The sequence below is a fragment of the Chinchilla lanigera genome, unplaced genomic scaffold (genome assembly GCF_000276665.1).
Source record: "Chinchilla lanigera isolate Chin_1 unplaced genomic scaffold, ChiLan1.0 scaffold00088, whole genome shotgun sequence".
In the NCBI taxonomy this organism is placed as follows: domain Eukaryota; kingdom Metazoa; phylum Chordata; class Mammalia; order Rodentia; family Chinchillidae; genus Chinchilla; species Chinchilla lanigera.
In genome coordinates, this window is record NW_004955489.1 from 9,073,760 (window position 1) to 9,091,119 (window position 17,360).

At 43.1% G+C, this 17,360-nt stretch overlaps 2 protein-coding genes across 5 annotated transcripts in view; one reads left to right on the forward strand and one right to left on the reverse strand.

The window, feature by feature from the left end:
* Positions 1-4,616, reverse strand: part of Slc9a6 (solute carrier family 9, subfamily A (NHE6, cation proton antiporter 6), member 6) — a 57,657-nt gene extending 53,041 nt beyond the window's left edge. Inside the window, exons 1-2 of one of the 2 annotated variants that reach the window (XM_005404602.2) lie at positions 4,549-4,616; positions 4,169-4,393 (exon numbers count right to left, since the gene is read on the reverse strand). In XM_005404602.2, coding sequence (XP_005404659.1) covers positions 4,169-4,337 — 169 coding nt within the window. In that variant the 5' untranslated portion in view covers positions 4,338-4,393; positions 4,549-4,616. The other variant, XM_005404600.2, reaches the window with a different exon arrangement.
* Positions 4,617-12,734: 8,118 nt separating this feature from the next.
* Mmgt1 (membrane magnesium transporter 1) overlaps positions 12,735-17,360 on the forward strand; it is a 46,881-nt gene continuing 42,255 nt past the window's right edge. For 2 of the 3 annotated variants that reach the window (XM_005404605.2, XM_005404604.2), the window contains exons 1-2: positions 12,735-13,148; positions 16,061-16,113. In XM_005404605.2, the coding sequence (XP_005404662.1) occupies positions 13,070-13,148; positions 16,061-16,113 (132 nt within the window). In that variant the 5' untranslated portion in view covers positions 12,735-13,069. The remainder of the gene's footprint in view (positions 13,149-16,060; positions 16,114-17,360) is intronic. The other variant, XM_005404603.2, reaches the window with a different exon arrangement.

A 17,360-nucleotide genomic window follows, 5' to 3' on the forward strand; every position in this document is an offset into this window, starting at 1 on the left:
GGTAGAGGTCTCCCTTCCCTCTCAGCCTCCCTCCACAGTCCGCCTTCCAAAGCCTTACAGCTTTAAGTACTGTCTTCTATACTGGATATCATGAAATTGAGTACAGTGCAGTGCAGGAGAAAAAGCATAGGTTTAGAAGTCAGAAAGACAAATAAATCCTGGCTCCCTTGAGTTCTAGTCTAGATAATCTCTCTTTTTTTCAATTATTTATTTTTCAATTTCTATTAGTATATTTTTGTGATGTTTGGTAAGTGCATTTATCATGAACAGATAATCTCTTAATGGAACCTCAGTTTCCCAGTATGCTGTATGATAATACTACTCTACACTGTCTTTAAGGTTAAGTTGTTTGTTTGTTTGTTTATGTTTTTTGGTCTTTTTGAGATGGTTTCGCTACGCAATTCAGGTTGGTCTTGAACTCACTTTGTAGGCCAGGCTGGCCTCGAACTCCCAACGATCCTCCTTCCTCAGCCTCCCCATCCTCCTGCCTCGGCCTCCCGAGTGCTGGGATTACAGGCATGTGCCACAATGCCCAGCTACAGTTAAGTTTTATCTTGTCAATGAGAGGCAATGTGGGTTAGGGGCTTAGAGAATGCAGCTTCTGAACTATACTGACTTGGCTAAGCTCAAGTTATGTCACTTCAAGTAGGTCATTAACCTCTCTGAGCCCAAATTTCCTCATCTGAAAAATGGGAGAGGGAATAGAATTATTATGAACTTTAAATGTCTTGTAAGGTGCCTAGCACAATGTTGAACACACTGTAATGCTCAATCAGCTATCTATTAAATCACTAGACTGTAAGTGATCTATGGGCAGGGACTACGGCTCATACCTGTATTTCCCATCACATCCCAGACATCACAGACCTTTAAAAAATGCTTATTGCTGAATCACATTGGTTAAGCCTAGGATCCTGGATTCCCTAAGCTTAAAGCAAAGCAAATATTCTTCCACCTTTTGCTTTTTATACTATCTGCAAACACCACAAGTGAGTGATCACTTTTCAGATTTAATTAACTAACTCAACAATTTTTACTAACAGTGACTCATTTTTAAGCTTCTTAAGAAAGCTAGCCCACTGAACGAACCATGTGGGTGTTCTGAGATTATGTTTGTAATTGGAGCAATTAGTCTACATTGCAGTCTGGAAACTGACCACATTAGCAATTTTAAATATTTTACCCTGGCTTCTCAAAAAGATAAAAGAAAGGCTTATTTTAAATAGTGTTTTTCCAGGAGTTAAGTGGCTAACCCGACACCACAGGAATCAGATCACCAGTAGGCTGAATCGTGGAGGTGTGGGCATTCTCTTTTCACTGAGAAGTCATGCTGAAAAATAAAGATCTTAGTATAGTAGCATAATACCTATGGCAGTGGAAGAGTCATTAAGAAAAGGTAAAAGACAGTAGCTAGAATCAGAAAACTTCAATTTCCGTGGTACTGTAAATACTCTGGCCCCGTCCCATATAGGTGTGAACTGGGCTTGGGAGTTAGTTGAGAGGCTGTTCAGCCCACAGGCCCCATTGCACATACTGAGAAAATGGCACAAACTAGAGAATGCCAACTCAGTCTCAGACTGACTCCCAGCGTACCGCTCACACTCCACTAGACACCCCTGTTTTTCCTTCACAGAACACTAACACTAAGGTCCTCTATCTCTCCCCATGAAATTAGAAACTTAAGGAAATGCAATCGGAAATTCTATTTTTGCCAGGTGTGGTGGTAGTGCCCATCTGTAATCCCAGCACTTGGGAGGCTGAGGCAGGAGGATCACTGAGAGTTTAAGGCCAGCCTGAGCTACATAGTGAGTTTAAGGTCATCCTGATCTGCAGAGCAAGACTTTGTGTCAAGAAAAAAAAATCCTATTTTTCTATTTTAGGCCACAAGTTAGATAAAATTAAAGATACTGGCCACTGAAGAGCAAATAATTTTAGGATAATTCAAAGCATCTATTTGATTTTTTTAAAAATACTTAGTCTCAATTTATAATACTGTTATTAAAACAACTGAGACTAACCTGAGAAAATGCAGTTTTAACTGCAATGATAATAATAATAATAATAGCACAGTTATCATTTATTGAGCATTTACTTCAGTGTCAAGTACCAAGCTGAAACATTGCTTCCACACAGTAATCCCACAATCATTATCCCCAGTATACAGAAGAAGGTACAATGAGGCAAAAGGGTCTTGCCTAAGATTGTATGTCACTATCAGCACAGTGGAACAGGGATCCAAGTCTGACCCTAAAGGAAAGGGTTTCCAACTACAGTCCTCTGTTTTTGTATAGCTCTAAAACTAACAATGAGTTTTACATTGCAAAGGTTTTTAAAAAGAAAATAACAACAAAGAATAAAACGCAACACAGATAGGGAGATCTACAGACCTGTAAAGTCAATAATCTTTACTACAGGCCATTTCCTGAAAAAAATGCTGACCTCTGGTCAAAGCCTTGCACTTTGAGTATCACAACATACTATCTCTCTCTCTACAGCAAACAGATATTTGTGATCCGTTCCTTATTTCTGCATTTAACCAAATCGAAAATGTCATTTTTCCCTTTACTACTTACCTATAAGTTCCTTGAAGGCAAAGGTCTTACATTAATGCTTACTAGACCAATCATTAAATGTGTGTTGAGGACAGTGAATAAATCACACTGTCACACAGCGAAAAGATATAAAACTATAGTTTATCTGGCCAATCTGCCTTTAGAGGCCCCCAAATGAAATACAAAAATTATGACATAAAAGAAGCACTAGTATGTCTAAAAGCTAGTAGGAATCTTAGTGAACAGGGAGATTTTATGCACAGACTTAGAATTTCATTACCTTAAAAATGAGAAATCAGCCTGTGCTCATGCATCCTCCTGAGACACATGACTACTGTACCTTTCCTCCGTACCCTTGAGGTCCATGCACATTCTAGAAGTCTGGATTTACTGGACAGGGGGTGAGGTGGGGTAGGTGAGCGGAGGAAAGTCTTTTTGTGCCAAAGCTTCATCTACCTATCTGCAAGTCTCAGAGTCAAACCTCAACAAGATCAACTGTTTAAGACTGTTCTAAATGAAGACGATCTTCACACACGTACTGCACAGACCGGATTGTTTTTTCCGCCCTCATCTCTTCAGGCACACTCTCATGGTTTAAGATAGTCAGCAATATGTGTATTTTCCCCCACTTGAGGCCCAAACAAGCACGGCTCAAAACGCTCCTGAGCCCGTGGTTCATCTACCCTTTGTGCCTTGCCACCGAAAATTCAAATAACCTCAAAAAAAGTCCACTGAGACTGAAGAACTGAAGCCATTTACTCACCTGGCCACTAACCTCATGCCACCAGCAAGACACTCATACTGTATATGCATGGTGCTTGACAGTTACTGCTGGGTTGACCGGTCCGGATCATCGCGGACCCAGTACAACACATTGCTGAGAGAACCGTAACTCCTCCTCGTCCTCACTTCTGTAAGCCCGAGCGGGCAGGGTCACCCATATGTATCCACATCAGATATCCCAAGCACACTACAGAAAATCAGGGCGTCATTTAAAATGCCCCAAACCTGTGTCACGTTCACGTTTTTATTTTGCTTGGGCTCCACGGGAGTAAGGTTTTCATTTTCAGCCTCCATAGGACAGGGCATAGCAAGAGCTGGGTAATGTGTAAAGGTCGACTTTGGCTCCTAAAGAGTGCCAAACGCAGGGCAGCAGAGGTGCTACTGCAGCTTCAATGAACCTCACACAAACTGACACCCCAGAGAAATAGATCGCAATGGTGTCTTCCCCTCCCCCAGCCCAGTTTGAGACACCGCACCCACTCCCTTCCCATCCTCTACCCGGGTCCAGGTCCCGAGCTCCCTAGGCAGAGGAGGGGGAGCAGGGTGGAGAAAGAAAGGGGGTGGGGTCGGAGGCAAAAAAAAGTGTGGAGAGGCCGAGAAATGAGGGGTGGCGAGGACTAAAGGAGGTAAAGAAACGGGGGGCGCAGCAGAAATAAAGGGGAGATGAGGCAGAGAGACGGGCGCGGGGGTGAGGGTGGGAAGGCGAGGCAGAAAATGAAGGGAATCAGAAGGGAAGCTGAATGTAGGCCGAGCAGGGCTCGGAGAGGAGGCGAAGCAGCTGGCGGTCAGAGAAAGGGACAGCGCCGGGGGCGGCCAGGGGTCGAGGCACTTGCCATAAATCATAGCCAGGCCGGTCTCATGCAGGAAGCGGGCCCGCCGGTGCTTGAAGAGCCAGATCGTGAGAATGGTGAGGGTGAGCAGCAGGATGAAGATGAGCAGATTGGCGCTGTCCTGCCGGTGACTCTCCTCCGCTTGCTTCTCGGACACGATCTCCTCGTCCATGGCTCTCGCCGCTCCGCCGGCGCCGTCCGAAGCCCCGGCCCAGCCAAAGACGCCCACTGCGAGGAGCAACCAGAGCGGCCGCATGAGCGGCCGGGCTCGGGGCCCGACGCCGAAGCCGACGCCGACGCCGACACCGACACCGCGATGGAAGGGCGCTTGCCGCCAGCCGCGCCGAGCCATGTCTCCCCCCACCCCCTGCCCCTCCGCTCACCGGCAGCCGCCCGCGGTCAGACCACTCCCCAAGGGCTCACGGGAAGAGGCGGGGCTAGAGGAAAGCCGTCGGAGCGCGCGCCGCCGCCACCGCCCCTCTTAAAGGGGCCGTAGCTGTCTCGGCTCGCTGGTCAGAGTTCTCTGCCCTTCCGCCAGCGCACAGGCACCCTGGGGTGCGGCTAGGGAGGCAAAGGCCGTCGAATCCAGCCTACTGGCCCCTGCTAAAGAAACATCAGCTCGGTGTAACGAAGCAGAGGCATGTTCCGCTCTGTCTACTTGATCCTATTCTTAGAGTTCTCAGGGGAATCGATCTTTCATAGCCCATCTCAATATCGTCCCCCAGTGTCTCTTAACGGGCTAAGAAGTTGTCCCCCTGGGAGTGGCCTCAATCTCCATCTCTAATTTAAACCGGATTCCCCTTGTTCTGTCCTCATTGGAAAACACACACACACACACACACACACACACACACACTCACACTGTAGTAGTTCATAAAAAAAAGTCCTGGATCATGCGTATGTCTGTATATTTGGTTTTCTTTACACGTACACACTTGACATATGTCATCTGTCACATCAGGAACCTGTGCGGAGAAAGTCATTAATCTCGCAAAGAAGATTCAGTCCTCCCCTTTCCCAAAGAAGAACTCGTTGGCGGTGCGGAGAGTTTTTCTCTCTCCTCTTGTTACTTTTTTTACTGCTGTGTTAAAGCAAATGCCCCCAACTTCAGAGTTACCTTTGGCCCCTGTCTCTCATCTCTCTTTTTCCAAAGGTATTTTCTCTGTTCTCAGCCTCTCAGCCAACTTACACATCAGAATCTTCGTAATTCTCCCCTCCATACTTGAACGTTGTGTTAGAGAACAGTAAATTCCTATTTTTTCCCCATACTTCTCAGATCACTCCTTCATTTGTGTGGCCTCTTTGTTTTCTCTAAACTTTCGTTTCAACATGAAGGAGCTACACATCTCAAGCCCTGGCTTGCCATTCTCCCTTCAAGCCTCAATCTGTTGGGTATTGAGCAACTACACATTGTTGAAATGAGCTTATTCTTTTCTTTCTAACAATGTGTATGGTATCCTTTCTCAAATTATTCACGCCACCATGGCTACTACTCATGAGGAAAGGAGACAAAATCATAATTTTAGAATTGTACTTTTAAGAGGACTGCAGCTTCCATATGCAAAGTTACCCAAGGCCATCCATATCTGCATTCCATTGGCTGGCCTTTTTTTTCCCCTTCCAGACCTATCACACCCAAATTCCTTAAAGATAGTATAAGCCTAGTTGATAAGGTAAAAGGTAGCAACCTGACCTTAAGATGAAGAAACTGATTCAAAGGATTCAAAGAGTGTTTTTTAGCCAAAACATCTTAGTCACCCATCTTAAAGAATACCTTCAAGAAAACACACACACACACACACACACACACACACACACACACACACACACAGATTCCCAACTCCAGACTACAGTGCCGCTTTCTCTAAAGGGCCCACACTCTTTTCAGTGTGTACGTTAATTCTGCCTAATAAAACCTTTCTAAGCCTCTCACTGACATGTCTTGAAGTTCTTTTTCTGTGATCAGAGTCAAGAAACTACTTGGCAGGCTGAGCTGAGTTCTCTCTCTCCTCTTTGGGAGGAACCCCTCAGACCCCATCCGGGGACTTTACCAATCCAATTCCTATCCTGCCGCCTAGAACTCGTGGTTCTCAAATGTTTTCATCTCGGGGACATATACCTTCCTTGCTCAAACAACATTCAGGCAATGTCACATTCCCTAGTGTGGATTGACCCCCGCCAACCAGCTCTTTAAACTCTGCGAGGATGATGAGCCTTAAAAAACTAAAAACAAAGCAAAACAAAACCCTGAATAGTGTTCTGCTGTAAGTTCTGCCAGATCAGGAACTGTTCCAGACCAGAGACAGAGACTGTGTGCCCATTCTCTCCTGTTAGTGCCTGAGTCTGCGTGTGTTCCCAGGAAACCTCAGAGCTGCTTGTCCTTGTATCCTGACTGCAGTTGAACCACACTGCCCTGTTCGTATAGGGATGGGCTTGGAAAAGAGAAGAAACTTAGGTGAGATGCCCTCCTGGGTTTCCCACGACACCCCCGCCTCCGCAGACCTATATTGATGCCTGGGAAGACCTAGTGAAAGAGCATACCTTCTTCTCAGGCCTAAGAACTCAACACAAACTACTTTCTTCTCTCTGAGTGTTTGGAACTTGGACGAAACAAACTCACAGATTTGCTTTGCTGACCACAGTTTGTAAATGTCTTCAAGTCCCGGACTTTTCTTCTGTTGATGTCTTCTTTCTCAGCCAACACTGCTTGAGGTAAGTCTGGTTCCCCCCAGTTTCTCCTCTCACCGCCCCTCTGCCGGTCTGGCCACTGAGCTCTCTGGAATATCCTCCCTTGTGAACAAAGCATCCCTCAGCTGCTGCATCAGTGGCCCCTCCAAACCCTCCCTTTACCAGTACCCACACTTCTCCCAGGACATTACATGCTCTGATGCTGTTTCAAGTAGAGGCAGTTCATTCATTTCGTCACACACCCGCCTTCCAGCATGCACAGGCGCACAACACACCCTGTATTGCGTGGGCAGAAGGAAGACCTGGCACTTTGCTCCCTCCGCATGGTTGTCCTGAACCCATTACTCCTCCACCTTTATGGAAACTCTGGCACCTTCTTTCCTTGTTTAACTTCTAATGACTTCCTGGTCGCCCCCACACATTCACAGAATACTTGGACATCTGGTTCACAGGCTTCCTCTTCTTTATGTCAGCATGAGTGACTCCCGTGCTCAGACAGAAAACTCACCTGGAATTCTAGCCTTGCTTCCTTTTCAGTGGAAATCTGAAAGCATTCTGGGAAAATCCCACTCTGCCATCTACTTAAATATCTCATCAGTGCCCATCCATCCCAACTTCCCACCAGCCTCAGTGGAAGATGTATTTTCCCTTTCGAAAGCATATTCCTTGACTTGTACTCTGCACCTATAGCTTCTTTTCGGCCTCTTTGAGGATCTCCTTCAACTATCATCCCTCCACCATCTTCAGTGACTCCTTTTCGCCTGTTTCTGCTCCCCCTAATTTCAGAGCACTTCTGATAAACAGCTCTTCCCCATCACTACGGCACTGCTTTCCCCTCCCTTTGAGAGTTAAGCTTCTCAAAAGAGTTGTTTACCTTCTTCGCACTCAGAGATCAGACCACAGCGCAAGGATTAAATGCAGCCTGCCATCTATTTTTGTATGACCTGAAGCTAAGAACAGTTTTTACACCATTAAAGGATGACAAAAAATATTTTGTGACACACAAAAAATTATGTGAAACTGGTATTTCAGTGTCCATAAGCAATGGCTTATTGGACACAGGTCTCATCCATTTGTTTACTTACTGATTTGGGCTGTTTTTCTCCTATAACTGCAGAATTGAGTAGTTTCCAGAGACCCAGAAACTGCAAAGCCTGAAATATTTACTATCTGCTGATTCTGTTGGGTGTTAGTCTCTGTCAATCATTCCTTTGATGAGGGGGTGCTTTCTGCAACACAAATCTGTTTATACATGTCATACCCTGCTCCACGTCCTACAGGAGCCCTGACTACCTTCAGTGTTACCTCCTTAGCCTGGCCACATGCTCCACATGTCCTGGCTCCACACTGCCTCTTGATCTCTTTCTACTCCCAATATATTTTACTTCAGCCATTCTAAACTCTTTGGAGTTTCCTGAATGCTTCACGTGGTTTCACACCATCCACATGGATTCCCACATGTTCCTTCTGTTTGGATAGGCCTTCAACTCCTTTCTTGCCAGATTAACTTCTATTTGCCTGCAAAACTCAGGTCAAAGGTCAACCAACTTTCCAGGATGCCCTCAGACTGAATTAGGGACTCCTCTTCCTAAAGGTTCCCAGAGTCCTCCGCGAATGTCTCTATTCTAGGTCTGCTGATGCATTATCGTGTTGGACTCAGGAGGTTTGTTATTCCAAGTACCTCACAAGCACTTTGAGGGCAGAGTAGTTATTATTTAGTCCTTTACTGACATCATTTAGGAGAAATGTTTGACCAATGAAACATATCCAAGCCTAAATAAATCCTTTAAATTTCATAGAGTGCCAAGGAACATCTTATGTTTGCAGACGGTATTAAATTACCCTGCGTGCATACATTCAATTCAAGTACAAACTGAAAGAGATTCAGTACTCAGGCAGTAGTATAGGAAATGTCTATATTCAAAGAAGACCAAGATTAGGTCACAGGTACAAGTTAGAACCCAGCATAAGGATGCTGGAATTTTCAAGAGTTTATTTCCTCAATAGATCAACCCGATATGCTAAAAAAGCAGATAAGATATTCAGTGTCACTAGAAAGGCTCTTTGAAATGAATGCTCATGACAACCTCAAGTAACAGGATACTTTGTGTAGATGTGGTAATGAAACCTAAGAGACACTAGATCAGAAACAGTCCAGAGAAGAGCAATTAAAGTAAGCAAAGAGATAAGAAACAGATGTTTTAGGAAAGATTAAAGGTATAATGAATTTTTTCAGTTTGCAAAAAAAATTCAATAACGACTGGCTGAGTATGCACTGAGTACTCACTATGTATGAGACTATTTAAACACTTTATCTGTTTTGTCTCCCTCAATTCTCACAATAACCTTATGGAACAAGTAGTAATAATATCCTCAATTTACAGATGAGGAAACTGAGGCACTGTGAAGTTAAATAACTTCTGTAGACCCTCAGAGGTAGAAAAAGGAAAAGCCAAGATTCAAATCCTATTTGACTCCAGAGCATACAATTTTAATCACCGTGATACAAACCATTGAGCAAAAAATCAAAATTTAAACATGAATCATGTATGCACAGATTTGCTAAGATTCAAAACTCAAAATACCAAGGCACTGCTTCAATGCTTTAAGAGGAATACATTTTTTGTTGTTGTCTGAATTTCTTATACATCACATCACTTTTGCAAAGAAAAAATAAAGAGGGTGCTATTTCAATACTGAAAATACTAGTATTCCCAGCAAGATGCTGAATTCCAGAATTTGTAACCCAGAGAGGATGTACTAAATGTAAACAGCTTGAAGAAAGGTTTAATGCCTACAATAATCTATACCTCTCATAGACACCTATAATAGTCAGGAACATATCCCTAGGTAAAGTGGATTTATGAACTGGGTAGTAAAGGACAGAGTGTGGCGGATGGAGAATCTGCATGAGAAATGGACACACAAATGAGTAGTACATGAAGATATTCATCTAATTGGGTGGCATAGAACAAAGTAAATGAACTCAAAAGCAGTTTTTGGTAGCCGTGCTTTCTCTTTTTTTTTTTTTTGTCTTTTTGAGACAAGGTCTCGCTATGCAGCTCAGGCTGGCCTTGAGCTCACTTTGCAGCCCAGGCTGGTCTCGAACTCACAACAATCCTCCTGCCTCAGCCTCCCCAGTGCTGGGATTACAGGCATGCGCCACCACGCCTGGCTTCATTATGCTTTCTCTATTCAACAGACTTTCCTGGGAAACTGATATGGTTTCACAAATAACTTCTCTGAAAGAAATGCTTTAGAGATCATGATCCCCACCTTCAATAATATTCACATTACTTATCTTCAATGCATATCGAGAATGGCTGCTTCTTTGGGAAAACTAAAGGCATTTTTGGGGTCACTTAGGAATTTATTTTTATATGTTTCTCAGGGGGTGAGACAGAGTCTTGCTATGTAGTTCAGATAGGATTTGAACTCACTATCTAGCCCAGGCTGGCCTCAAACTCACTGTAATCTTCCTGCCTCAGCCTCTGCAGTGTTAGGATTACAGGTGTGCACCAACATGCTTGGCCTCACTTATATACTCTTTCTCACAAGGTTTGATTTTTGTTCTAAAAGCTCATGAAAAGGAATGCTGCCACGAACTACACCTTACACCTTTGGGATTAACTTCAACTTTCAGAACCATGCATGAGTGGATTCAAGGTACTTATTTGAATGATCCAATCTTTGATAACTCTCTATAAGTGCCTTGGCTCCTCTTCAGATTGGAATCTAAAGATAAGACAAATACAATCATGCTCAATACATATAATTAACAGGTTAAAAGAGAGTGGGTAATAGAGAAAACAAAACTCAATTCCTGGACATAAATCACTTGGAGACTAAGATAATGCATTGATAGCTTATACAAATAAATGTCAGATTCCTTACTGGCCCTACTTTTCTGTAACTCCCTATTTTTAAAAGAAAGGAACTGGATCACAGATCCTTTAAGAAAACTCTTCATTTTCTGCTTCAACTAAGTCTACTTTCCATTTGAACATTATCCAATCTAAAGCAGTTAAACAATATTTTTTCTATTCACTCCCAAGGGTGGAGAAGGAAGCACAATCCTGTGGACTATACAGTGACCACATGCTGGCTGTTCCTCATCACGAGGCTTGTAAATAAGACCACATTTGTAAGGAATACATTATAGCATACTTGACATTGGTTAAGTACTATGTAAAAATTTCGTTTATGGGTAAAGAAATTGGAAAGGGTCCAGAGAAAAATAATGATATCTTAAATTTGGAATCCAGGACAAAAATTATATATGTAAAGTGGACGCAATATGCTGAATCTTGGGTGCTTCCTTATTTTACAGGGGTTTTTACAGGTTTAAAGGTACTCAGGATCAGTATATCAGAAGTCCACAGGGATTTTTGATCTCAATTCAAAATAATGGAGGAACTCTCTGGAGAGATCCCCTCACAGAAACATCCCTCTCACTTCTTTTCCATAGTTTGTTCATTCTTTATTGAGCAAACATTTTGAATGCCTATCAAGCAACAACGTTCTAGGCACAGAGAAATCTGTCCTCTTGGAGCTTACATTTCAGCAGGGGAGGAGAGACAGTAAACAACAACACAATAAATAGAATAAATTATATAGTAGATTAGAAGGTGATACAAAAATAGAGCAGGTTAAGAGGATCATAAACGAGGATGTGGCAAATTTCAAGGGGGTGGTAAAGATAGACATCTTTGTGCAAGTAAGTGTAAGCAAATGGATACATATATAGAAACATATAATTCCCATAGGGTTGAATGGGAAGAATGGTAATCATACTTTGCAACTATCTTTCAGTATGCAGTTTACAATGCTGAGCCACTCAGCCAGGGGGCACTGGACGAATTGTTGGCAGAATTTTATTTATTTATTTTTAGAATTTTAAAAAAAGACCGTATAAATTTGTGTGCCATCCCACCTCATGCCCACCTTGTGATTTCCCCTTTTTCCCCACCCTGGACCCGCCTTGCCTTGTGGTTTTCCTCTATCAAAATCGCTTAAAAAGGCAGGGTCCTTGGTAACCCGCTGGGGACCCCTTCTGTCTCTCCAACAGAGCCTTTCTTTGCCCAATAAATATATTCTGCTCTTAAAAAAAACCTGTGTGCCACACGACTACACACACGGGAATACATCCAACTGCTGATCGGAAATACAGATCAGGAGCTAAGCAGAGATAATGCAGATAAAGATGAGACGTGGATTTGGAGTCATGTAGTATCTACGTTGGTTGAAGAGGGAATAAATAGGTGAACTCGCCGAAGCTGAGAGCAGAGCAAAAGAGTTCAAGAGGGAGAACCTCACCACTGAGGGTCTATATTTTCGCGATAGACTAAGAAATACATTTTTATCTGGGGGTAGAGGGAGAACTGGGACAACACTTCAACATTCGTTTCTTTTCTTTTTCCTTTTTTCCTTAATGTACGCTGCTTCTCTTGAAGATTAAACTGTCCTGCTGCAATACACTTCCTTTTGGCGCGAATCTTGCTCTAAGGCTTTTCGACAGTAAGGGGAAGCATACAGACATTTACTGATCGACCCCTGTACCCAGTGTTTGAACACCAAAGCCCGGTTGTTGTCCTAGAGACTCCACCTGCCTCTTCGGTTTAACACCCTTGCCTCCTTCCGCAGTGGCGATACGCAGAGAACTGAAACCCAGGAAAGACCTAAAGAAAAAACAGGCAGAACTTGAAGGAAAACGAAATCCAACCAACCAACCAATAAAAAAATGACTCTCAGAAGTGTGAGCAACCACGCCTTTCACCCCCACCTCCAGCTATCCCTCAACCCCGACTCTGCTCCGCCCACCGCCAGGCTCCGCCCACCGCCAGGCTCCGCCCACCGCCAGGCTCCGCCCCTTCCCCGCGGCCCGTGCTTTCCCCAACGTCCTCCTTCTTCACTTCCCCATTGGTCCAGCTTCCCCTCCCTTTTTCTCACTATTCTCAGCTCTACCCTTCACAGAGAGGCTGTGCAGAGCAGCCTCAGAGGCAGTCGCGGACCTTTATCCGTGTAGCTTTCCCCTTCTTCCCGGCATTCCAGTTTCCGCTTTCTCAGTGCTCTCTGGGTCTTGCGTCACGAAGGCGCTTCGCGCCCGGGGTTTGAGTGACGTCATCGTTCTGCGCCGTGCGGACACTTGCCTGTTGGAAAAGGGAGCGATTTCGTCGCCCTTCGCCTCTTTTGTTGGCCTGCTGCGCCTTCTGAGTCATGGCGCCATCGCTATGGAAGGGGCTAGTAGGCATTGGCCTCTTTGCCCTGGCACACGCCGCCTTTTCCGCTGCGCAGCGTAAGTGCCCGAGGAACGGGGACCTCTCTCGTGTGAGACCTGGGGCGGTGTGTGGGCACAACCCGAAGGCATTATCGGACGGAGGGTCCGAGGAATGGTCGCTTAAGACCTCAGAGCTTCAAGTGCTCCTCATGGCAGTGCAGGGTTTGTAGTTGGCTGGGTGTAGGGCACCTGAGATTGCAAGAAGGTAGGAAGGGGCGTCTGGGAAACGGTTCAAAGCGAAATCTGTCCAGCAGTCCAGGACAAGGGATGTCAGATCCGGCATAAAGCAGGTCAGGCAAGGCGTGAAATTGAGGACTTAGCTCATGGCCTCATGACAACTAGGTGGACAGTATTTTGGGTACTCTTGTGCTGTCCAGGCAATGACTGAGATGTTAAGGTACCGATTGCCTTAAGGAGGCACAGTGGTTCTGTATGAGGAAAGAGCACTGGACAGCGAGTCTGAAGGCCTGTTTTTTTGTTTGTTTTTTTGTCTTTTTGAGGCAGGGTCTCACTGTGCAGTTCAGGCTGGCTTTGAACTTACTTTGTAGCCCAGGCTGGTCTCGAACTCGCAACGATCCTCCTGCCTCAGCCTTCCGAGTGCTGGGATTACAGGCGTGCGCCACCACTTCTGGTTGAAGGCCTGGTTTTTAAGAACATGTAAAATCCAGTCTCCTATAACTGGTTGAAGTTGCTCCGTGGGTAGGTGCTATGGATACAGAAATGCCATAAGGGAGTTCATAGGCTAGTGGGAAAACAAATGACTTAAGAAATAATCACAATAAAGTGACAGCGATGTTTTAAAAGTATTTAAGTGCCGGGCGTGGTGCTGCACGCCTGTCATCACAGCCCTGGGAGGCTGAGATTGGAAGATCAGCCTGAACTACCTAGTGAGACCCTGGCTCAAAGAAACAACCAAAAAAAGGTATATAAATGTGCAGTAACTTGCGGGGAAGGAAGTGGGTGTTTAGGAAAGTATCCTAGAGTCTTGCAGCTCAAAGTGTGTTCATGGAACCGCATTGTGGGCATCACCTGGGAGCTTGTTAGAAGGCGCTCAGACCCCACCTCCGACCTATTGAATCAGTATCTGCGGTTTCAAAAGATCCCCAGGTGATTTTATAGACATTAATTTGAGAAGCACCGTCCCGGAGGAGATAGAATACACTGGAGGACTGTGTTATTTTTGACAATAAGCTTCAGTAGTAAAATTACATGATCATAGAGCAAGAGGGCCCTTGGAGATCACCAAACTGCAACCCCTTAATGTTATAGATGAAGAAAAAGCTGCCTGGAGATACTATTAAGAGTCAGATCAGGCTTCATGAAAACAAAAAAGCTGGCTGGAAATGGAATGGACAGTAGGAAGTTAGTCCACATCTTATTTTTGGTATTGGTTTGATTTTTCTTTTCTACCTTTCCTTGTAACCTCTGTAAATTAAAACTTAAGAATATGTCTCTAAATGCAATCCCTTTTAAGAAAGAGTCAATATACTTCCACTCAAAGCAATTTGTTACTTTACATCTAAAGTACATTAAATAAATGATTGTCCTAGATTCATCGAAAATTAGGATTTTGTACTTTGTTTCAAGTGATGAGCATGCCTTGTGGATTTAAGTACATTAAATGATTGTCCTAGATTCATCGAAAATTAGGATTTTGTACTTTGTTTCAAGTGATGAGCATGCCTTGTGGATTTGTCACTACTATGAGATCTCTTTGTAATTCTCACATTGGCAACAGACTAATACTTACCTTTGAAACTAATTGTGTCGTGTCACATTGTGACAGCAGATGGCACACTAAGGCCTTTTGCCATACTATGGTATTTTGGCATCATTTTGTCTTAAAGACCTTTCTTTTAGCAGTATACTGGTCCTGCCCTGAACCATGTGGGTTTGTTGGTTTTTGGCACTGGGGATCAAACCCAAGGCCTTGTGTATGCCAGGCAAACACTTTACCACTAAGCTACATCTCCAGCTCTGAACCTCATTTAATGCTCACATTATTTCCATTTTCCTGCTAGGAAAATTCAGGCAATGAAAAATGCTGCATTTGTTGAGCACTAAGACACATTCCCCTCTCCCGCATTTTAACACTAAAATTGAAGTACATATTACAATTACTGAAGATACTTTAACTTGAATGTGATACAATGAATTGCAGAGCTGGTCCTTTTTTTTTTTTGAGACAGGGTCTTGCTGTGCAGTTCAGGCTGGCCTGGAGATCACTTTGTAGCCCAGGCTTGTCTTGAACTTGCAACTATCCTCCTGCCACAGCCTCTCGAGTGCTGGGATTACAGGCATGCACCATTATGCCTGGCAGAGCTGATCCTATGATTCAAGTTTTATCAGCTTCCAAATCCTGATCCTTTTGCTTTATCCCTTCCTGTCTCCTGAGGTCAAGGCAGCAACAGAATTACAATTAAATCATAGTAGAGAATAAATTGATATTTTACAATTCTTAATTCCACCACTTACCACAGCTTGTTCTCTCAAGAGAAACATTTCTGTGCGGTATTACTTTCACTTCACTTTGTAATGGCAGTACTGATCAGAATTAGGGTGAATTAGGGTTTTCTCTGGACTTATTCATTTTTAAATAATTTTGATTTCTTTGACCACTTAGTGAAAAGTTTTAGAAGTTTCTAGTTTTACTGTAGTAATGAAAGGGGAAATTATGCTTGGGTATTTCTGCCTCATACTTACCTCATACTCACCCCACTGTATACGGTGACAAAGCAGATCATGATGAGAATAAAACACCTGTAGTTTATTAAGACTGCCTGCCCTGGAATATAGAGGTTTTGAGGAATCTGGGATTAGCATTACTTTGTGTAGTGTCTAACTCAGCCACTTTGGTATATTGATTTGTTTGCATTTTAAGAAAGAAAAATGGGCTACAGTTTCCTTAATGGTATGCTTCTGGTTTATAGATCGTTCTTATATGCGATTAACGGAAAAAGAAGATGAATCACTGCCAATAGATGTAAGTTGGTCGTTTATATCCCATTAAAATATATTTTTAAAATTAGCCACTTTGCTTATGATAATTTTTTACTGGTTTTTATTCTCTTAACATTTTGCAGGGGCTGGGGATTTAGCTCAGTGGCTAAAAGCGCCTGCCTGGCAAGCTCAAAGTCGTGAGTTCGGTTCCCGGTACCAGAGAAAAACCAAAAAAAAAAAAAAAAAAAAAAAAAAAAAAACATTTTGCAAACATGAAATAACGTCTGTCCCTACTTTTCATCACTCTTTCTAAAATCCAAAGATTTGGAACCAAAACATTTGTCTGTTTGCTTTCTTTTTTTTTTTTTTTTCCTCTTTTCGAGACAGGGTCTCACCATGCTTTTCAGGCTGGCCTTGAGCTCACTTTATAACCTAGGCTGGTCTTGAACTCGCAACAATCTCCCTGCCTCAGCCTCCCCATCCCAAGTGCTGGGATTACAGGTGTGCACCACCATGCTTGGCTTCTGTTTGGTTTCTAGAACTTTAATTAAAATAGTCTTTTTTAGAAGTGGCTCAGTCCACAACATGAAATGGATTTAAACAGTTGATTATTTGGCTTTATTTTTTTAGAAGTTCCTAAAATTTATTTCTTTTTTTTGTCTTTTTCTTCCATTACCAGGAATTGAACTCACAGCCTTGCACTTGCCAGGCAGGCGCTTTGCCACTGAGCTAAATCCCCAGCCCCCTAGTTCCTAAAATTTAAAAACAAGCTAAGCTAATAATCTATTAGTTTGGGCACACAGAAGTGAGAAAACTAAAGAAAAACAAGGTAGTTTTTATTATGCTAAAATTATTTATATTCCAGCTTTGCTCACAATTTTTATCTTTATTGGATTGGTGTTTACAAAAGTAGCAATTTTTTTGTAACAGATTGAAACAATAAGTGTAAAAATTAAAACTGACCACACAAAATTAAGACAGCAAAAAAATGGATTGCATTCCTTAGTAATTTCAATTCTACTCCTAATAGTTTAAAGTATATCCATAATCTGTAAACATTATCCTTTATGTATGTATAGCTTTACCTAATCAAAACACAATTTTTCTTTTAAAAAGTTATTATGCTTGCATATACATGTATAATTTTATAGATAGCTTTTCAATACATAATTTATCTTGAACAATTCATAGATTTACCGTATTCTTAACATTGCTTTATTTGAAAAAGCCTCCTTGGGCTGAGGATATAGCTCAGTGGCACAGTGCCTGCCTGACAAATGCAAGGTCCTG